Source organism: Octopus sinensis, linkage group LG4 (assembly GCF_006345805.1).
Source record: "Octopus sinensis linkage group LG4, ASM634580v1, whole genome shotgun sequence".
In the NCBI taxonomy this organism is placed as follows: domain Eukaryota; kingdom Metazoa; phylum Mollusca; class Cephalopoda; order Octopoda; family Octopodidae; genus Octopus; species Octopus sinensis.
Genome location: NC_043000.1, coordinates 107,073,073 through 107,097,283, shown reverse-complemented (window position 1 = coordinate 107,097,283; position 24,211 = coordinate 107,073,073). Strand labels below are relative to the sequence as shown.

The 24,211-nt window shown below is 36.7% G+C and overlaps 1 protein-coding gene and 1 long non-coding RNA gene across 4 annotated transcripts in view; one reads left to right on the top strand and one right to left on the bottom strand.

Moving 5' to 3' along the window:
* The window catches only part of LOC115210305 (retinoblastoma-like protein 1), an 88,552-nt gene extending 85,666 nt beyond the window's left edge, over nucleotides 1-2,886 (top strand). Inside the window, exon 25 of the mRNA XM_036502304.1 lies at nucleotides 2,827-2,886. Within this exon, the coding sequence (XP_036358197.1) occupies nucleotides 2,827-2,849 (23 nt within the window). The 3' untranslated portion in view covers nucleotides 2,850-2,886. The remainder of the gene's footprint in view (nucleotides 1-2,826) is intronic.
* LOC118763065 overlaps nucleotides 1-24,211 on the bottom strand; it is a 47,028-nt gene that overhangs the window by 12,838 nt on the left and 9,979 nt on the right. The window contains exons 1-3 of one of the 3 annotated variants that reach the window (XR_004998820.1): nucleotides 16,292-16,302; nucleotides 15,430-15,431; nucleotides 9,134-9,282 (exon numbers count right to left, since the gene is read on the bottom strand). This is a non-coding gene — a long non-coding RNA (uncharacterized LOC118763065). Of the gene's footprint in view, nucleotides 1-9,133; nucleotides 9,283-15,429; nucleotides 15,432-16,291; nucleotides 16,303-21,548; nucleotides 21,554-24,211 lie in introns of those variants that run through there. The other 2 variants (XR_004998821.1, XR_004998819.1) reach the window with 2 other exon arrangements.

Below are 24,211 nucleotides of genomic sequence, written 5' to 3'. Positions count from 1 at the left end.
AATATTTGGGCTGGATATGGCCAGTTTAGATGCTAAAGAGTTAAAGTAAGGTGTAACTTGTGAGTTTGGGCTGTTATTTGTAACGGCTCATGCAACTTTCTACACACAAGTACATTAGTATTAGTGAAATGATATGTAATATAGTAGCTATCCATTATTAATCCTTAATGCATAAACCACCAACACAACCTGCAATGGAGCTGTTCATATGTTTTGTAGTGTGTCCCATTTGCACACTGTTTTGGTAGGGAGCAGAGTTATGGGTTGATGTCAACCTTGTATTGTAATTATGCTATCCAGCTTGGGTTTTCTCTACCATTGTTATTGCTCTGCCCTTCCTGGGTAACACTAAGTAAAATGATATGTAAAAGAGGATATGAAGACTGGGTGGTTGATCGTGGCTTTAACTCTAAAAATTCTGAGTTCAAATCTTGGTAGAAACAATAAAATAAACACCAATAATATACTGTGGTTTATTCACTTTTCTCCACACAGAAATTAATCTCACAACCAAGAAACAGAGACTCCTACACACTGACGTGCATAATCTGTGGTATTTTGCCAAGCTTACTAAAAGAGATTAGAAATATTCTGTCTATTATACTTTGTCCTGGGGTCAAGATGTTTACTTAGCAATAATGTGGTTACAGGTTCAATTTCAATGAACAAGTGTCTTCCTAACATAACCTTGGGTTGACCAAAACCTTCAACTAGAATTTAGTAGATGAAAAGTGTATGGAAGCCTGTTGGACAGCGTGCATGTCTGTGTGTGTATACATATGGGGGTAGAACAAAAATATGCTATTTGGATTATGTCCCTTTACACCTAATCAACTTTTGGTTTCTTGAATTTCTCCAAGGTCAGTAAAATATCTAAAGAATTTTGTAGTTTCTACCTGAAGCATGGCCACAGTCCAAAGAATGAAACTAGTAAAAGAATCATCATAGTTTTTCGATTATTAAATGTTTATTCTTTATATTTTTATGATTCAAATTCAGTAACACATTCATTACCTATGTAGAATATGAATGAGCACAAGGATATGTATATAATATATATTTTTTGTAGAATTTTGAGTTGATTCCAATAATTTTTATTTATTCTTTCTGTTTGCTTTAACCCTTTTTGTTACCATATTTCTGTTGAAATCCACTGCCTTTGTTTTAATTAATTTTGTTAATGATGAATTTAGTAAAATAGCTTTGTCATTCATCAAGCTGGTATTTGGAACATAAATTTTGATGGAAGGTTTTAATCTAGATCTCTTTGAACACAAAGTTTTGTGTCTCGGGTGAGTTGGTATCAAAAGGCTTAACATATTTTTCTTTGTTTTCTCTCCCTAAAATCAATTGAAAAATATTTAAAGTAGCAAAAAACAAGACCCCCATCATACATAAACACACACAGATATTGACAAAAATCAAACAAAACTTTTTAAAAAAAAGAAAAAGAACAAAGAAAATATAAATCCTGATTTTTGTCTCAGTAAATTCAAGGTACTTCTCTCTTCATCTCTCTCTGCTCCCCACTCTCTTCCCTCCTGTTCTAATACCATAATTTGCCCAAAATATGTGGCCTGCAGTATGGAACAATGTTCTATCTTTTGCAGTACACCAAGGTTTATTATTATTGTTGTTTTTTTTTCTTTCATTGAAAAACTTGAAAAAGAGGATAAAATGAAATGAAATTCCTGTTCACATATGGCAACTACATATTAACATTATATTTTTTATTGGACAACTCAATTATTCACTTACATTATACAAGCATAAGTAGCTCTGTATGTGTGAGTGTGTATGCAAATATATATGATCTCATTGTAAAGTAAACATTGACTTAACCATATCTTGTCTTTGTTGTTATTATTATTACCTCCGCCTTAGCGAAGGCAGAGGTATTGTTTTTAGTCATGTTTGTTTGTTCGTGGACAAGATATCTCAAGAACTGCTGGATGGATTCAGATGAAACTTTCAGGGATGCTTGGCCTTGTGACTGGCACGAACTGATTAGATTTTGGGATCAATCTGCTACCAGAGAAGGATTCTGGGTTATTTTTCCTGTTTTTTTTTTCTATTTAATTTTTGAGAGCAGTCAAGTTCATTTTTAGTACCCTCGTTTGTGAGAGCAGTCAAGTTTATTTCAGATATTTTCATTTTAAAAATCATCTCCGGTTAATTGTTGAGAGGACGTTGGTATGCCTTGGTGGAGGTTTGTGCTCTCTGAGTGCCCTTATTATTATTATTATTATTATTATTATTAAGACAGTGAGCTGGCAGAATCATTAGCACTCTAGATGAAATGCTTAGCTGTATTTTGCCCATTGCTTCGTTCTGAGTTCAAATTCTGCCAAAGCCGACTTTACCTTTCTTTCTTTTGGGGTGGATGCATTAAGTACCAGTGAAACACTGGGGTTGATGTAATCGACTATTCCCCCCCCCCCCACCTCCCACCCAAATTTCAGGCCTTGTGCCTATAGGATTATTAAGACAGCAAGCTGGTAGACTCGTTAGTACTCTGGATGAAATGCTTAGCGGTATTTGGTCTGTCACCACATTCTGAGTTCAAATTTCACTGAGATTTGACTTTGCCTTCCATCCTCTCGGAGTCAATAAAATAAGTACCAGTTGAGTACTGGGGGTCAATATAATCAACTATCCCCCCTCCCCAAATTCCAGCCCTTGTGCCTATAGTAGAAAGGATTATTATAAAGGCGGTGAGCTGGCAGAATTGTTGGCATGTCAGATAAAATGTTTTGCAGCGCATTTCTCTATGTTCTGAGTTTAAATTCAACTGAGGTTTATTTTACCATTCATTCTTTTTTGCAGTTGATGAAATAAACGCCAGATGAGCACTTCGGGTCACCATACTGGACTAGCCTCTTCTCCTAAAAGAAATTTCAGGCCTTATACTTGCAGTATATAGTTTGGCAGAATTCTTAGTGTTGGATAAAATGCTTTGCAGTATTTGTTTCAACTCTTTATATTCTGAGTTTAAATTCCACTATGTTGAACTTCTTTTTCTTAACTTCTAGAATTTGTAAAATGAAATATCAGATAATTACTAAGATTGATTTGATTGTTAAATTGCTAATCTAGTGCCAATCTAAAACATTATTATTATTATTATTATTATTATTATTATTCTAAATGGTAGCCTTCTAGCATGGCCACATCTTTTGTTCTGGAACACATAGGAACTATGGATTAATAGAAATTAGAGATTGAAGACAAGGAAAAGGCATTCTGTCTGATGAGTCTGCCACTCCACTGTCTAATGAGCCTGCCACTACACTACACTTGGATGGACAGCCTATACTTGGAAATCGAAATGCTGATGCGGTCAGCCACTCATCAAGTACTAGGGTCAACTGTCTCAAGTAATCCCCTCCTGCTAAAAATTGTTGGCCAAGTGCCAAAAATTAGAAATAATCGTGTTATTCTTAAGGCAGTGAGTTGGCAGGTCGATAGCACATTCGACAAAATGATTAACAGTATTTCTCCTGGCTGTTTACGTTCTGAGTTCAAATTCCATCGGGGCCGACTTTGCTTTCGCAGTTTCATATAAAATATCTACCAGTTAAGCGCTTGGGTTGTTCTCATGAACTAAATCCCTGCCCCTAAAATTGCTGGCGTTGTGCCAAATTTTAAAATAATTATTATAATAATTAAAACAAAATACATTGTGGATTAGTAAAATTGGTGATTGCTGATTTTCTAAATACAAGAGGTGAAATATTTTCAAAATGACCGCACTTTGATAAGCTTTTATTGACACATTGGAATTCATTCTGACCATCATACTAAAATCACCTTCCTTTCCCTTGTAGTTGAGCTTATTGTCCTCTTTCTACCTATATACCCTTGAGCCCTCCATAAATTCAGATTTATTAGGGTATGCATTTACATGTGTATGTATACATTTTATTTACAGCGAGCTGCTGAAATTTGGAACCAATCATTGCAGGATGACGGGTTATAATATCATAAGAGGAACCTGTCTCTCGTGTCAATTCGCAGTGTGTACCTTTCCAGTCTTTGTTGCTGAAGAAGAGATAACCACTCCAAAATGCATCAGTTTGGTTAGGGTCGCTGTGAGCTGACTGTGTATTTACATCTATTTGTCTAGAACGAGAAATTTTCTCCATGACAAATTACAGTAAATACCTTTCTTATGGGTTTGAATATGCCTCAAGCATATTTGAATGATAAGTTTGTAGTTATATTTATTGGGTTGGCAAGAAAGTCATTTCGTTTTTCGCAAATGGATAGAGTTGCGATCTTTAACTTTTGTCAATGTTATGATTTTTTTCCTTTTGACATTTGATAGCCGTTACTTTTAGCTTACTTTAGAAGCAAATTGGACGTAATTTTGTTTACAGCTATTCAGTGTCAATTTTAACATGAATTGCAACGGGAACATTTTCGCCTTATTTTGCTTTTTATTTCCGTAAAGGCAAGAAAGCTGCTGAGGCTCACAAAGAGATATGTGAAGTTTATGGTGTTGATTGCTTAACAGAACGCACATATCAGAAATGGTTTAAATAATTCTGTTCTGGAGATTTTTCTTCAAATATGACTAACGTTGTGGTCGACTTACTGAAGTTGATGATGACCGAATCAAAGCCATAATTGAATCTGATTGTCATATAACTGCGCAAGAGATTGCAGAGTGGTTAAATGTATCACATGCAACAACTGAAAAACCACTTAAAATGTCTTGAACTCATTAAGAAGCTCGATATTTGAGTTCCACATAACTTGAAAGAGATTCACTTAACACAACAAATCAATATTTGCGATATGCATCTCAAACACAATGAAATCGACCTTTTTTTTTTTAAATCAACTTTCACTGATGATGAAAAATGAATGGTCTACAATAACATCAATCGAAAACGATCATGGTCCGAGCGTAATGAACCAGCAGAAATCATATCGAAAGCTGAATTGCATCAAAAAGGGTTATGCTGTCAATTTAGTGGGATTACAAAGGTGTTGTGTATTTTGAGTTACTTCCAAGGAACCAAACGATCAATTCAGATGTTTACTGTCAACAACTAATGAAACTGGAGAAAGCAATCAAAGAAAAACTACCAGAATTGGCAAATCGTAAAGGAATCGTATTCCACCATGACAACATTAAACCACACACGTCTTTGCTAACCCGCGAAATATTATTGGAGCTTGGTTGGGAAGTGATGGGTCATTCACCATATGGCCCTGATCTTGCACCATCAGATTACCATTTATTTCAAAGTTTACAAAATGTTTTGAATAATAAAACTTTCAATAACGATGATGACCTGAAATCGCATTCACTTCAGTTTTTAGCTGATAAGGACCAGAAGTTCTATGAGCGCGGAATCATGAAGTTGCCAGAAAAATGGCAAAAGGTCATTGAACACAGTGGAAAATATATAATTGATTAAAGTTCATTCTTTGTACGAAAAAAAAAGAAGACTTTTATTTCACACTAAAAAGCCGAAATTACTTTCTTGCCAACCAATATATATGTGTATTCTTTATGTACGAAGGACTATTAACTGATAGCAATAAACTGGTTTCAACTCTACAGTACCCAGTAAGTTTCCTTATTTACTTTCACGTAATGCCTTCCTCAGCATAAGATCGAGACAGTAGTTTTTGAACTACATCTTTGTACAATTTAAACCTTAATGTAGATACCGTGGCTTGCAATGTGGAAACACATTTATAAAATGAATCAGTTTGAGGCTAATATCTATCTTTCAATCTTTGTATATTCCAAAACAAACTTATGGATTCTTCAATATTTTGCAGAGATCTGTCTAAGCTATCAAGCATCACTTTGCTTAAACAGGATGAAGCTTATCAATTCTCTCCTCCTCTAGTATCTACCATTCTATAACACTTAGACTGTTTTCACTTATTTTGGCTTCTCTGAATTTTTACGGCTAGTTCAGATTAAATGGCCATATCTTTATCTTGTGCAAACAAAAAGCAACCAAATATTCTTTATAAATATTGGGGGTATTGTTCATCTTATAATACAAGGGGTAATGTGTCATTGCCAAGAGTTTGAATGTCATCTAGTAATCAAAAGAGATTTTGTTTCAGTTCAAGTTGAAGAACTTCCTCCAATCTGAATCTTCTAAAATCTACCAGAAGTGAACTCGTCTCGATCAAAATACTGGAAAAGTTCTGACTCAGCAGCATTGTAATTTTCTCTTTGATTCATGCAAGTAAAAAGGTTGTGAGTTCACTGTGCTAACGATTCTGCCAGCTCACCGCTTTAACAACTACAACAACAACAATAATAATCCTTTCTACTGAAGGCACAAGGCCTTGGAATTTTGGGAGAGGGGACTAGTTGATTACATCGACCCCGGTGTTTCATTGGTACTTAATTTATCGACCCCGAAGGGATCAAAGGCTAAGTCGACCTCAGCGGAATTTGAACTCAGAACGTAAAGATGGACTAAATGTCGCTAAGCATCTCGTCCGGCGTGCTGACGATTCTGCCAGCTTGCCACCGTAATAATAATAATAATAATAATAATGATATTGATAATATGCTACCATAAAGAGAAAAATAAGAAAGGAATATTACAGGAGAATAAGACTCAATACTAAAAACTGCACTCAACTGTAAAAATTGCATTGACGCCATTAACACCTTGGCACTTCTAATAGTCGAATATAGTTTTAACATCATTAACTGGAATCTTACAGAGCTCCAACGCCTGGACAGGAAGACAAGAAAACTACTAACTTCTAAAAACATGCACCACCCAAAAGCAGATGTTGATCGTCTGTACCTACCTAGAAGTAACGAGGGAAGAGGAATGATGCAGGTAGAACTGTCCTATAAGAATCCACTATAGCAATGAACGGGTACTTGTCTAGTACAGGGAACTAGATGCTGCGACTTGTGTGCAAACACAAAAACAGTAAAAAAGTCACATCCTATACTGGCGTCGATGTAATCGACTGGCGCCATCCCCAAAATATTTCGAGCCTTGTGCCTAGAGTAGAAAAAACAGACCATCTCGTCTCGGGAAGTCCTGTGCTGACACCAAACGAATATAAAAATCGCCACCATAGGGTTGGACAGTATTTACACTGGAGAATATGTAAACGCTACAAAATCAGCACTCCTGCTTACTAGTAAGAACATCATCCTGAGCCAGTCGTTGAAGATAAAAATGTCACTATCCTCTAGGATTTTCCAGTGAACACTGACAGAACAATCGAGGCTAATCGAGCAGATGTAATTATTAAAGACAGGGAAGAAAATATTTGTAGACTAATAGATGTAAGTGTTACCACTGATAAAAATATATCTGTCAAGGTATTTGACAAACTAAGCAAATACAAAGATCCGGAAATTGAAATACAAAAGATGAGGCGTCTTAAAACGAGAACTGTCCCTGTTATTGTAGTTGCCCTAAGTATGATAAAAAGTTATATCAGAAATATCTAGATAAGATCCCAGGAGAACTATGTCTCAGAAAAATCCAAAAGATTGTACTGACAAGTACTATCCTCATCCTTAGAAAAACGCTGTCAATTTAAATGTGTTGTATTATATGAAGATATTTCACTACTTCCTCTCCTCAAGCTTTCAGTGATACTGTAACATCTCTTATCCTTCACTCGCCCCAGGACACTGGGTGTGTCTCGGAAAGTGATTGTAACAAACATGCAGATTAAATGTAAATAATAATAATAATAATAATAATAATAATGATTTCATTTATTTGCCACAAAGGTGAAGGATGAGAGGGACAATGCAGAGACAGAGATAAAGTGTGGGAATTTACATATCTCTTTCTTTTCTCTCTTACTTGTTTCAGTCATTTGACTGCGGCTATGCTAGAGCACCACCTTTAATCGAGCAAGTCGACCCCGGGACTTATTCTTTTTGTAAGCCCAGTTGGTCTCTTTTGCCGAACCGCTAAGTAACGGGGACATAAACATACCAGCATCGGTTGTCAAGCAATACTAGGGGGACAAACACAGACACACAAACACACACACGCATATATATATATATATACATATATACGACGGGCTTCTTTTCAGTTTCCATCTACCAAATCCACTCACAAGGCTTTGGTCGGCCCGAGGCTATAGTAGAAGACACTTGCCCAAGGTGTCACGCAGTGGGACTGAACCCGGAACCATGTGGTTGGTAAACAAGCTACTTACCACACAGCCACTCCTGAAATGGTAAAAAAAATGAAGTATACACGGTATACACTGGAAAAGAAGAGACATATGCACAGCATACAAAGGTAAAAGAAAAGGAAGAAGGATAATAGAGATGTGACCCTTCTGATACAAGAACGTCTCTAGGGATAATCGAGGAACCAACTGCCTGAGATTTCCCTGAAACCCTATGAGCAAGTGCCCTCTCCAATTCCTTCTCTCCGACTCACAGGTCTTCACTTAGAGAAGTACCACCCACTCTTTCTATTTTCGCAACTTTCGCCCATCTTTCAATAAACTCACTCGAGGACAGCACTTCCTTCTCCATTCTCAGTTTCCTTTTCAAGTGAAACTTGAAGAAGTCGATGAGAGTTCTATCAAAGAGGAATGTATCTATTCGCATGCCTTTCGGCCTTGTCCTGATAATAATCATGATTTTAAGTTTTGGCACAAGTCAGCAATCTCAGGGGAGGCGGGTAAGTCGGTTACATCAACCCCAGTATTTAACTGGTACTTATTTTATCGACCTCGAAAGGATGAAAGGCAAAGTCGACCTCGGTGGAATTTGAACTCAGAACGTAAAGATGGACGAAATGTCGCTAACTATTTCGCCCAGCGAGCAAACGATTCTGCCAACTCGCTACCTTAATAATAATGATGATAATGGTTTCAAATTTTTCCACAAGGGCAGCATTTTGGGGGGAGGGGATGAGTCGATTACATCGACCTCAGTGCTTCACTGGTACTTAATTTATCGGCTTCAAAAGATGAAAGGCAAAGTCGACCCCAGTGGAATTTGAACTTGGATTGTAAAGACAGACTAAATGCCGCTAAGCATTTTTACTCGGCGTCCTAACGATTCTGCCAGCTCGCCGCCTTAATAATAATAATAATGATAATAATAATAATAATAATACAGGTCAGGTGCTAGAGCATAAAAGACCGGACTAGAGTCAAGCTCAACAGGGTCTTCTTTCCCCGCCGATCCGTCCAAGCCCGTTCCCCTGGCTGTGGTTTCGCTAGACAGTAGATAGGGACAGTGGGAATCTCGTTGATCCGTTCATGCGCGTCACTAATTAGATGACGAGGCATCTATAATAGTAATAATAATAATAATAATAATAATAATCCTTTCTACTGGAAACACAAGGCCTCAATTTGAGGGAAAGGGATAACGTCGATTACATCGATCCCAGTGTGTAACTGGTACTTATTTAATCGACCCCGAAAGGACGAAAGGTAAGGTCGACCTCGGCGAAATTTGAACTCAGAACATAGCAGCAAACGAAATACCGCTAAGCATTTCGCCCGGTGTGGTAACGATTCTGCCAGTTCGCCGCCTTAATAATAATAATAGTAAGTGATGATGATTTCTTTTATTTGCCGCTAAGGCGAAGGACAATACAAAGACATAAAGTGTGGAGGTTTACGTATAACGAGACGAGGCAACGAGAGAAGCTTTACCTGGTTGTTATTTAGCCTCAAATCAACCCCGATGCAGCAAACCTATGTTGCTATAGAAATATCTCTGGTTATTAAAGAAGGGTTTTTTTAGGAGAATGGACCCGGAAGTTGTTGTTCGCAGATAGCAGCAGTAATTTTCTTCAGCTGAATACACGCCATTAATTGGTTAAAATTACCCAAATTCAACAACTTTAACACGAAATAACTTCTAAAATACAAATTTTTTTTCAAAAACGTTGAGAGTAAACCCTGTTCTATGTGTCACATTCTACCAGTATCCGAAGTATCAAAGTGTTTAGTTAACAAAAAATTAATTAAAAAATCTGTCGGTCAGATTGAAAAAAATCCCTTCTTGCTTTGCACTTAATTATGATTATCAGGTTTAGTGGTCATTACTAATATATAGTGAAAGTCCTGCTTTCAAAATTAGTAATGTATGGAACGTCCACTACACCTAAGATTTATGACTGAGGGTATTGTCTTCAAACTATGATTTCAAATTAGATAGATTATGATGTATAGATTCAAATCTACACCCCATAATCTATCTGATCTGAAATCTCAATATATTAACATCATGAATTTTCATTTCTTTCTCTTTTACATTTGAGTTTTAATTTCCGCCTGTTACAAATCGGTAAGAAATTCGCAATTGTCCCGAACTAGTAAATGATTTTTATCTTTTACTTGTTTCAGTCATTAGACTGCAACCATACTGGAGCACCGCTGGGAAGAATATTAGTCGAACGGATCGACTCCAGTACCGTAAATCCTCGAGTATAATCCGCATTTTTACCCCAAAATTTAAAGGTCAAAATCCTTAGTGCGTACTATATACGTGGTTAAAAATGAAAAATATTTTCTAAGCAATGTCCGAGTCCCTATTTGCTGTCTGGCAATGTTTGTTCATAAGCATTTTGTGATGTCGGGCGCGAAAATACCTTAAGCTAAGCCTGAAAGCAATGAAGTCATAAAAGAATCATCCATAACTTGCAGTAAGCAACATTTATCAAAATAAAAGTATTCAGATCACAGAATAACATGTAACAAAAACAATTTGCAAGCATATTTACATTCCCATATAATAGTTAGGAACATCACCATTATTGTATTACGCATGCGCGGAAGTGTTTGTTCGACTAGGTACTGCTGGCTTAATTACGTACGAATTGTACTTAATAGTTTAGCCCTAAATAGTTCATCCTGCTGTTTGTATTGGCAGTTTGCATCATTACCGCGGCAAATAATAGATACTTAATTAAATACCAGTATTAAATGTTTGAACTACTGTGGGTCTTTACTAGGGTTTTTTATAAGCGGGACATTAACTTCCAACCTGTACATTAATTTCCAATAAAACATTTTATACATTACATACTCATAAAATGCCTCGTTGATCTTATTCAGCTATGTTTAAACTTGAAGTTATATCATATGCTGAAGACCATGGTAATAGGGCCGCCGGAAGAAAATTTGATGTTGACGAAAGCAATGTCAGGTTGTGAAGAAATAAAGATGAAATTAAACAGATACCAAAGATAAAGAAGGCTAAAAGGCAATAATAAAGGACGTTACAGTAAACATTTTTACAAACCAAGGACGTTATATAGACTTCCTTCACTCAAGTTAGAGAAAGGGTGCATATTATACACAAGGTTTAGGTTTTTCAGAGGTACAGCACCTTAAAAATCCCCTGCGTATTATACTCAAGGGCGGGCTATACTCGAGGATTTACGGTACTTATTTTTTTTTTCTTAAACCTGGTGATTATTCTTTCGGTCTCTTTCGCCGAACATTTAAGTTACGGACACTTAAATGCACCAACACTGATTGTCAAACAGTCACACACACACACACACACACACACACACACACACACACGCACACACACACACACACACACACACACACGACGGGCTTCTTTCAGTTTCGCTCTACCAAATCCACTCACAAACTTTTGATCGACCCGAAGCCGTAGTAGAAGACAGCTACCAAAGGTGCCAGTTAGTGGTACTGAACCCGGAACCATGCGGTTGTAAAGCAAACTTCCTCACACAAAGACACGACTTTCAATGTAAATTGAAGTGACTACATGAAAATCTAAAATAATGAGTGTATAATTCAAGTTTTAAATAAGTTCGTGTTGAGTTGACATTCGTCCAGTTTGTAAATTGTTACAACTTAACCTAATTTAAGAGGAAAACTTTGGCATACTATGTAGAAAGACTTTTGAGCGATACGTTTAATTTAGTAACATGATCATGGTAACTACCAAGACAAAAATTGGGGCGATTTATTTGCTTCATTAATCTCACTTTTGTCTGGTATTAGTCTGGGCATTCAATATCAATCATGTGAAGATAGCTAAATTGCAGCATATCGTGCTTCGGAATGAAATTTAAGCTTTTCATCAACGGTTCTTTCTCCAATTTGGAATGGCATGGTGCTACATAATGGCGTGACAGTATCATCGATAGCTATCGTTGTTCAAACAATCCGATGTCTTTACTGTCTGAAACAGCACTCCGAATTTGCTCGAATTTCTTCCATCTATCTTGTAGAAACATGTCGTATGCAGATTCGTTAATTCCAAATAATTTCTATTCCTCTATTATCATTGTTGATAAGAAGCTGAAGTTTTCACTATCCACAACGCTCATACTCAACTTGTCAAGATAATCACAATACTCACTGACGTAGAATTAATTGCATTCTTTTATTCGTTTACTTGTTTCACTCATTTGACTGCAGCCATGCTGGAGCAACACCTTGAAGGGTTTTAGTCGAACAAATCGATCACACAATTTATTTCTCAAGCCTAGTACTTATTCTATCGAGTATCTTTTACCGAACCGCTAAGTTACGGGAATGTAAACACATCGACACCGGTTGTCAGACGATGGTAGTGGTGGTGGTGTTGGGGCACAAAGGACACACACACATGCTCACACATACACACACACATCTATATCTATCTATCTATCTATCTATCTATCTATCTATCTATCTGTCTGTCTGTCTGTCTGTCTGTCTGTCTGTCTGTCTGTCTGTCTGTCTGTCTGTCTGTCTGTCTGTCTGTCTGTCGTCTGTCTGTCTGTCTGTCTGTCTGTCTGTCTGTCTAAAAAAAAACCCATGAACCTTCAGGGGTGAGATGGGTCTGCAAACTTAGAACAAGAAACAGTATTTCTCATGATCATAGTTTACTTTCATTTATGTCATTTGCAGTTGTTTTATAAATAAAAGATGTATTCCAGTATAAAACACACGAGTATGTATTTGAATATGGCAAAATGTAATAAACATTCTTATGGCGTAGCTGTGTGGTAAGTAGCTTGCTTACCAGCCACATGGTTCCGGGTTCTGTCCTACTGCGTGGCACCTTGGGCAAGTGTCTACTACTATAGCCTTGGGCCGACCAAAGCCTTGTGAGTGGATATCGTAGACGGAAACTGAAAGAAGCCCGTCGTATATATGTATATATATGTATGAGTGTGTATATGTTTATGTGTCCGTATTAGTCCCTCCAACATCGCTTGACAACCGATGGTGGTGTGTTTACGTCCCCATAAGTTAGCGGTTCGGCAAAAGAGACCGATAGAATAAGTATTAGGCTTACAAAGAATAAGTCCTTGGGTCGATTTGCTCGACTAAAGGCGCTGCTCCATCATGGCCACAGTCAAATGACTGAAACAAGTAAAGGAGTAAATGAGAGAGTATGGGGCAAATCGGTCCAACCTGGACCCTTTTGTCCCAGCGCTGGGGCAAAACGGTCCATATCCGATAAAAATTTCTTTTGCACTTACACATGCAAAATTTTTATTCCCAATTAATCATACTATACAGAAACGTGAATGGCTATTCTCTATGCACGTAGCAATTTACATTAAGATGTATGCATTTTTGACGGATATATTGAACTTTTCCCGTAGGGGGTCCGTTTTGCCCCGTCTTCCCCTACATATTATTAATTCTTTAAGAATAGCGTTGAATGTAGTTTCAAGGAAGTCTAAGTAGGTCGAAATTTCGAAGTCACTGTCAACACTACTCTTGTTAAAGATTAATCTCTCTTTCTCTCACCCCTCTCTCCAGAACACACACACACACACACACACACACACACAGAGTAAATAAGACCATAAGGTATCTCTAAATTCTCTTGCCAAACATTTTTCGGATTTCTGACATATTCCTCCAAACAGCCATCGAGGTCAACTTTGCCTTTCAACCTTTCGGGGTCGATAAATAAAGTATCAGTTTGGCACTGGGGTCGATGTAATCGACTTAATCCATTTGTCTGTCCTTGTTTGTCCCCTCTACGTTTAGCCCCTTGTGGGCAATAAAGAAATATATATTACTCCAAACAGCAGCTAGGCCTTAGCGGCCAATTTTCACTTTAGTGTCCCATACCCAAATGGCACCTCGCGGCACTCCCATTCGAAGAAGGGGTTTTAATTTATGATTCCCATGTTAACAAGTCCATGTTCTCTTTCATGATCATGACAGTTTTTAACTAATTAAACATTAACGTTGTTGATTAAAATTCCGTATTTTTCACACTGTCTACAACGTTACATTTACACTAATTAACCGTCCACAGTTTCCTGTTGTAATTAAAGTAGAATTGAAGATAATTTAAATTGTTGATATCAATAATACTTTCTGAAATGTAGAAATGTTACTTAAGATTTTTTTAACTAACTTTTAGAATATTAAGGGAAAACATAACAGAACGAAATAGAACTAACTTTACTTGTTAATTACAATTATCAATTTTAAAAAAACTTAGAGTTAATTAATATTTTATGGTTTGTTAGGAGCTCAGTTGCAGTATTTAGCTGCCAACATTTGGTCTTTGAGCTCAAATCCCACTGAGGTTAATCTGAATCTTACTCTCTTTTACTCTTTTACTTGTTTCAGTCATTTGACTGCGGCCATGCTGGAGCACCGCCTTTAGTCGAGCAAATCGACCCCAGGGCTTATTCTTTGTAAGCCTAGTATTTATTCTGTCAGTCTCTCTTGCCGAACCGCTAAGTTACGGGGACGTAAACTTACCACCATCGGTTGTCAAGTGATGTTGGGGGGAACACAGACACACACACATATACACATACATACATACATACATACATATATATATACATATACGACGGGCTTCTTTCAGTTTCCATCTACCAAATCCACTCACAGGGCTTTGGTCGGCCCGAGGCTATAGTAGAAGACACTTGCCCAAGGTGCCACGCAGTGGGATTGAACCCGGAACCAAGTGGTTGATAAGCAAGCTACTTACCACACACCCACTCCTGCGCCTATGATGATTAATTCTGAAGTGTTGCGTTTCTACAAACTCATGCAACTTTTAGTATCTTTCATTTTCTACTTGTTTCAATCATTAGACTGCGGCAATTGCTGAGGCACCGTCCTAAAGGGTTTTGTTTAACAAAGCGACACCAGTAATTAATTTTTTCCTAGGCTTATTCTATCATCTCTTATAGATGAATCACTAAAGGGATGTAAACAAGCCAACATCGACTGTCAAGAGGTGGTCGTCACACACACACACACACACACACACACACACACACACACACACACACACACACACACACACACACACGCACGCGCACACACACACACACGCGCGGTGGGCTTCTTCCAGCCTCTGTCTGTCAAATCCACTCGCAAAGTTTTGGTCAGCACGGGTCCATAGTGGAAGACATTCGCCTAAGTTGCTTTGCAATAGGTCTAGATCCGAGACCATGTAGTTGTGAAGCAAACTTCTTACCATACAGCCGTGCCTGCGCCTGTATATTAAAGGGAAAACGAAATATAATAAACTTACATTATTAATTACAGTTATTAATTAAAAAAATCTCAGCGTTAGGAGCGGCTGTGTGGTAAGTAGCTTGCTTACCAACCACATGGTTCCGGGTTCAGTCCCACTGCATGGCAAGTGTCTTCTACTATAGCTTTGGGTCGACCAAAGCCTTGTGAGTGGATTTGGTAGATGGAAACTGAAAGAAGCCCGTCAAATATATGTATATGTATATATATGTGTATGTGTGTTTGTGTGTCTGTGTTTGTCCCCCCAACATCACTTGACAACCGATGCTGGTGTTTTTACATCCCCGTAACTTTGAGGCTCGGCAAAAAGAGACCGATAGAATAAGTACTAGGCTTAGAAACAAGTCCTGGGGTCGATTTGCTCGACTAAAGGCGGTGCTCCAGCATGGCCGCAGTCAAATGACTGAAACAAGTAAAAGAGAGTAAAGAGAGAATTAATGTTTTATGGTCTGCAAGGTGATCGATTCAAGCGGCAATCTGACTCAAAAACTCTGGACACAGTGGAAATAGGCAAAGAAAAACACACAATTGGTTTAGGACTTAAAAATATGATTGAAGGGTTTTTTATTGCGGCAGCATCAAAGCCGTCTCGTGGAAACCGTTAACATCAACTAATGAAAAAAGAATAAATGAAGTTAACTTCAAAATATGTGCAGACTGGGAAGAAACAATGAGCTTAGGCATCTCAAGTTTAGACCAGGCAAAGTACAAGGCAAGAGATAGTGTTGTGGCGTTCATCCTCTGGAAGTTACAACAATATCATTGAAGAATGAAATCAGAAAAAAATGGTATAAACGGACATCGGAATAAATATCAGAGGATGACAAAGCAACTACTTTCTGTGATACGTCAGTTCACACACACGCACACACACGCACGCGCGCACCACTCACGCACGCACGCACGCACGCACGCACGCACACGCACGCACGCACACGCACGCACGCACGCACGCACGCACACATAATGAAGGCTTTTATGTCATATTGTTCTCAAAGACACAGGAAATGAAATGATTCGTAATCGAATTATCAGTTTCAACATAGAAAAGAAATGAAAATAATTCAAATTTAAAGATCTGGAAATAGAGATAACCAGATTATGAGCACTGAAATCAGAAACAGTTTCCATAAAAAATAGATGTTTGAGATTGATTAAAAAAAAAGCCAAGCAGTTTATATATAGAATGCTATCACTACGGAAGAAAATTAAAGACATAATCTATTATACACATAACATTTACATAATTCGCAAGACAATAGACTGATAAACTATGGAAGGAAATCAAAGATATTATATATTCACGATATTTTTATGTTAATATAATTCATAAAATAACTGACTGATGAATACTGAAATTAAGAATTTTTTTCAAACCTACAGCTTGGTAGGGAAGCTACTGTAAATTCAAGTTCAGTGATGTACACTTTTCTTTGTTATGAAAATTAAAATGTAGTTTAGCGTATTAAGACTTACTCAGACCTTACACAGTAAGTAATGTTTCTGATAATATCCGCCGAGGTCGACTTTACCTTTCATCCTTTTGGGGTCGATAAATTAAGTACCAGTTGCGTACTAGGGTCATTCTAATCGTCTGGCTTCACCTCATCAATATTTCGGGGCTTGTGTCTAGAGTAGAAAAGAATATTACTGATAATTTTCGACTTCGTCCTAATTTAAACTTGATTACTTCATGGCATAATAATAATAATAATAATGATGATGATAATAATAATGATGATAATGATAATGATAATAATAATAATAATAATAATAATAACATTAAAAATAATAATAATAATAATAATAATAATAATAATAATAATAATAACACTAAAAATAATAATAATAATAATAATAATAATAATAATAATAATAATATAATAATATAATAATAATAATAATAATGATAATAATCAGTCCAAGTGCAGTCTTCTAGCGCCTACAGAGTATCTCAACAGACACGATAGAGCTGCACAATATATTCACTGGGTAATCTGCAAAAACCTGGATTTGCCCCATGAAAAAAAACTGGTAGGAACACAAACCACCCCCAGTGCTTCAAAATGACCACATCTCACTCCTCTGGAACTTCACCATTCAAACTGACAGAAAGATAGATGCAAATAGGCCAGACATCATATTGAAAGACTTCAAACAAAGAACATGCCTCCTCATTGATATGACTGTCCCAATCGATATAAACGTATCTGTCAAGACCTACCAAAAACTGAGCAAATATAAAGATCTTGAAATAGAAATCAGCAAAATGTGGAACCTGAAGACTAAAACAATACCTGTTGTCATAGGTGCCCTGGGAATGATAGCAAAAGGGGCTGATAGCTACCTAACTCAGATACCAGGAAACCCCCAAATGGCAGAAATTCAAAAGATAGTGCTCATGGGAACTGCTCATATCCTACGCAAAATACTTTCTATGTAATCTCAAGGTTTAAAACAAACATAATTTTCGGTTTTTAAAAAAAAAAATTTTTTTTTAAACATTCATTAGTACAACACCCCCCCCCCCCAATATATGGCACACTAGGCATAACAACAACATGAACTTCCAACCTGTTGTCTCTTGAGGTCTCTGGGTGAGACTTGGAGCCAACTTGTACAAATATAAAGCAAAAGTCAAACATAGAATAATAATAATAGTAATAGTAATAGTAATAATAATAATAATAATAATAATAAATGCCCTGATGCAGTACCAGACAGTGGCTCTCATGGCTTCTGATCTTAACTGATTGGAAGTGTTATCATGTACATTGTTTTGTCTTGGTATAAAAGATGGGCTACAGCAAATATTCTGCTCAGTACCACAGATTTGCTTGTCAGTTGTTTGACCTTAATCAGACGGGTAGTTACGATGGGTATACTGGGCTTCGGATATTTTACCCCAGTGTCACTTTGATAGCATGCGTTGCTGTCTCACTTAATGATAATAATAATAATAATAATAATAATAATAATAATAATAATACTTTCTACTATAGGCACAAAGCCTGAAATTTTGGGGGAGTGAGCCAATCGATTAGATCGACACCTGTACGCAACTGGTACTTAATTTATCGTACCCCAAAGGATAAATGGCAAAGTCGATTTCGGCGGAATTTGAACTCAGAGCGTAGCGGCAGACGAAATGCCACTAGCACTTCGCCCGGCATGCTAAGGATTCTGCCACTTCACCGTAATATTATTACTACTACTACTACTACTACTACTACTACTACTACTACTACTACTACTACTACTACTAATAATAATAATAATAATAATGATAATATCCTGACGCAATACCAGGCACTGGCTCATAGGTTCTGATCTTAACTGACTAGAAGTGGTATCATACGCATGTTTTTGTCTTAGCATAAAAGATGAGTTATAGCAAATATTCTGCTCAATACCACAGATTTGTTTTTCAAGTGTTGACCTTAACCAGTTGAACATGTCCCTTGGTGGCCGACAATATGTGCATCTCTGATTACAAGCCGAAGTAGTGGGGGAGCATTATAGCCATATGTTGAGAATAATTATTTGGGGTTTGAATAATTCACCACTGGAAACATGGGTGTCTCGTTCAACATCCTTAAACAACCCTCATTCAGGAACCTTTTGAGCGGAATGGGCTACTCGACCTGAAGAAAATTCTAACTGGTCCCCACCTGCATGATCATGCCCTGTTTATCTTGATATGAGATCACCATGTCGCGCACATATGGTTGTGATACATGTGCCTGGTGTACCCTTATCTGACAGGTAGTCATGCTGGGTATATTGAGCTTTGTATATTTGCATCCCAGTATTCCTTTGATAGCATATCTAATAATAATAATAATAATAATAATAATAATAATAATAATAATAATAATAGCAAAAGGTGCTGATTGCTACGTAGCTCAGATACCAGGAAACCCCCAAATGGCAGAAATTCAAAAGATAGTGCTCATGGGAACTGTCCATATCCTACGCAAAATACTTTTTATGTAATCTCAAGTTTTAAAACAGACATAATTTTCTTATGGTTTCTTAAACATTCGCTAGAACAATACTATGTACAAAACCATATATATGGCACCCTAAGCATAACACCAACATGAACTTCTAACTTGTCTCTTGAGGTCTCTGGATGAGACTTGGGACCAACTTGTACAAATGCAAAGCTAAAGTCAAACATAAAATAATAATAATAATAATAATAATAATAATAATAATAATAACAATAACAATAACAATAATAATAATAATAATTATCATTATTGTCTCACAGCATTGTCGCTGTGAGAGCTGTTACTGCCCATGTATTTTAATTTAACCTTAAAAAAAAAAATGAACGAACTATTGAGTTTGGTTTAATGGCCTACCAATGTATACTATGAGTTTCTTTGCCCTAGGAGTCGGGAAGACGCTCGGCAAGAAATGGAAGCAAATTTGAAAGAAGAAAAAAAAAAAATAATAATAATAATTTCAACTAGAAATAACCACGCCTCGGATAACCCTCATTGGCTATGGTACCGCCTCTATTGCTTCTAACTTTTTATGCAAGACGCGTCATATAGTTTCGCTAGGAGCTTGCATTGGGTTCTACGAATATGTTTTATGGACTAAGTATTTCCTACACATGGATTGCATCACAATAGTTATTACTGCAATTCATTCTTATTTCAATGACTCAGCTAGACAATGAAACACTCATTAAAAATCTAATTTTCAAACTTTCTTTAATAGCAAAGTACTCTTCTTATGCATAACTTCTTATTTCACTGCAATAGAACAAAACATTCTTATTACAAACGCATTGTTTCTTTATATATGATTACTGAAAGAACTGAATTCGAGGACAAGATGGAAGTAAACAGTCAGGCTGTTGGTAAATATACTTTTATGTTCTTATGAATAGTTATCAGTAAAACAATTTATTGCAACACTAAGCACATTAAATAGTTTAGGTTACGCACTGTTTACGATTGGTAAGATATCGGAACGCAATCCTCTTGATAATACCAAATGACATCTTCAACACTTAAAGCATAGAATTACTTCTGCCTTATGAAATGCTTCAGGCCTAAGTATAATGCTATTTTCTGAGACATTTCGTTACATACAAGAACACGTTAAATTGATATACGTGAATACACACACACACACACACACACACAGTCGTTTCTACATACGCATACACACACAAACGTATATACTCTCTCTTTCCCTTCTTTTACTTGTACATACTTAGTACCTTTTAGCAGAATTACTAATCGAAGCTGTGTATCCAACAGAAAGATTGTCCAAAGTAAGCAGATTTTTACGATCCCTTTATATCACTTTATGAATGTGGGGAACTATCTAATTTATTACCTATTATTTTAATTCATACATGAGTGGATCCTCTTGTAGGTCAATACAGACATATACTCACATTAGAGGACACTCTTATAGATGAACACAAATATATATATATATATATATATATGTACGTCCGCTTGTGTTTGAATTCATGCACGTTGCAATTTGAGAGGATTAGCAATAGTGAAGAGGATCAATTTCCAGAAGCTTTAACTTATAAGTCCCGAGTTCGCTTTCCTTCTGTCAAACTATGCTGTTATCTAGGATAAAAACTAAATGTTGCTACTACTTTCTTGGTAACATAATTATCTCGGAGATAGTTGTTTAGTGGGTCGTCATTTTAATAGGTCAAATCATTGTTAGTAGCATATGACGTTAGGTAGGCTGCGGTAAAAGTGAAAATTAACACTAATGATAATATATGCTTCCATAGGGTGGCGAGCTGGCAGAAACGTTAGCACGCCGGGCGAAATGCGTAGCCGTATTTCGTCTGTCGTTACGTCGTGAGTTCAAATTCCGCCGAGGTCGACTTTGCCTTTCCTCCTTTCGGGGTCGATAAATTAAGTACCAGTTACGCACTGGTGTCGACGTAATCGACTTAATACCTATGTTTGCCCCCTCTATGTTTAGCCCCTTGTGGGTAATAAAGAAATAGATATTTCGTCTGCTGCTACGTTCTGAGTTCAAATTCCGTCGAGGTCGACTTTGCCTTTCATCCTTTCGGGGTCGATTAAATAAGTACCAGTTACGCACTGGGGTCGATATAATCGACTTAATCCGTTTGTCTGTCCTTGTTTGTCCTCTCTGTGTTTAGCCCCTTGTGGGTAGTAAAGAAATGGATAATATATGCTTCCATATTCTTTATCATTCGAAACAATTGCATTTACATATATTCAACAATTATTTAACTGAAACAGCTTACAATAGTGAATGCAATTGTTAAATGACTTTATTGCATAAAACAATTTAATCATTGGTATGAAAATCGTTATCAAATACAAGATAAATAGAAAGAGTGAGAAAACCTTATTACAAAACTAATCAACAGAGTTCTGTGTAGCACCTGAGTTTGTTCTGTTTGGGATTTAAATATTCCACCTTTATATAACATTTGGCCAAGCTTTTTTTTTGATTTTCGACAGAAACTTCACAAGCTTACTTTCAAGCTGATCTGATTGGTTGAACCATTAACGGACGACACCATACTTATATCTTCCCATAGACCAAGTATAAAACAATGTTAAAAAGCAATATGGAAGGAATTCTCAAAATAACAAATATGCTTCCTCCAAAATGTTAGTGACATTCTATCCCTTTGCGTTCGTACAGATACCCCCCCCCAAAAAAAAAACAATGAGTGAGAAAACGGATCCTTGTTGTATTATATACGGGAAATGACATGTTTGGAATTACTGTTTGGAATTGCTGTTGTACATACTTCTAGCCAGTATCTTGTGTTCATTCTTCAGGTGTTGAGTATTATATGTACAAGTAAGTAGTGGAATAGGAAGTCGAAAACCTTACTGATATTGATGGTAGTTGAATGATGCCCATGGGTTCTTGTCGTTGTAGTCTTCATGTATCCTTAGTAGCATATCTATACTGTGATTTCAACTTGGAAATTTTTGGATTCCAAACACGAAGAGTTGTAATCGGCATATTGCCACACGAGTAAAAATCTGAGCAATGGTTTTCTATGAATCTTTCATGCAAAGAATTTCAGCTGATTCTGTTTCGACAATCTGACTTCCAGCAATACCCGAACACTATACAATGCTAAACATTGTATATCCATACATGATTTTGTGAAATGAACTCTATTTTTCTATTCTGTGTAAGGTTTATGAGCATTAAGGTTTCTGAGCAAGGTTTATGAGCATTTTGATAGCCGAGCGTTGTATATGCCTCTTTCTATAATGCTGTCCGGGAATATATGTAATCGATGTAGTTGGGTCTATAGCTTGATGGGACAGCTGGTGAAATCGGCGGTGGTATCTATATATTTACGAAGTTACTATCTCTTTTACTCTTTTACTTATTTCAGTCATTTGACTGTGGCCATGCTGGAGCATCGCATTTAATCGAGTAAATCGACCCCAGCACCTATTCTTTATAAGCATAGCTCCGTCTACCAAATCCATTCGCTAGGCTTTGGTCGGCCCGAGGCTATAGTAGAAGACACTTGCCCAAGGTGCCACGCAGTGGGACTGAACCAGGAACCATGTGGCTGGTAAGCAAGCTACTTACCACACAGCTACTCCTACGTCTAACATATTTCATGTTGGCTTTCATTTAAAATATGAGTTGTCACGACCTTTTAATAGTTGAATATCTTTTGAGGTATGTCAATGGCTTGGTGGTCTAGTTTAATGGATAAATAATTTACAATTTGGACCGTCCAATTTCGGACTTGAGTTTCGTTTCTTCTATCACAGAGACGTGTATGTTATGCGTGAGTATAACATATTTTCGTTTGGGATCTTTTCAGTTTGGCCTCCAATTTTCGAAAATTTAAAGTTTATTGAAAATTTTAAAACTTGGTATATTAATGTAGTTTTCCAAGCTGAATCACAAAAGATATTTCACTTTTCCAGAAAAATTTAAAAAAAAAATGTTATAGAAGTTTAAAGTTTAAATTTTCACTCAGTCAGAAAACAGGATTTGGAAGCTGTCATTTTGTGCGTGACAGTACGTGTTGTCAACTCTAAACAAATGAAATACTGGTGGAATTTATAAACTTTGAAAGCTATTAACTCTTTATTTGTTGATTTATGGCGAAAATGAATATCAAGGCATTTATTAGCATATAAAACTATATCATTACACCGGATATGAAATCAGTTCGAATAGAAATTGAAGAGATTGAAAATTGGCAGCCGAATGGAAAAGATCCGCTCCAGCTTAATAAAATTTAGATGGTTTAAAATATTTTAAACCTGTGCAACACTATAGTGACTAAAAAAGAACTATATGGATGTAAGCTCTATTTTATCTTCTCATTCATAATGGTTTCAAATTTTGGCACAAGGCCAGAAATTTTGAGTGAGAGGCTCGATTATATCGACTCCAGTGCTGAACTACTACTTATTTTATCGATCCCGAAAGGCAAAGTCGGCCTCAGCGGGATTTGAACTCAGAACGTAAAGACAGACGAAATGCTGCTAAGCATGTTTCCTGACGTGTTGACGATTCTGTCAGCTCGCCAACTTTATCTTATTAATACTAAATTGTTGAGTTTTGGGCAATAAATTTCAATATTTTGGAGGAGACATAGTATTTGTCAGTTTGAGAATTCATTCAATATTGCAGTATCTTAACATTGTATTATATTTACGTGGATTAGTCCTGTGTATAAACTATTAGATTC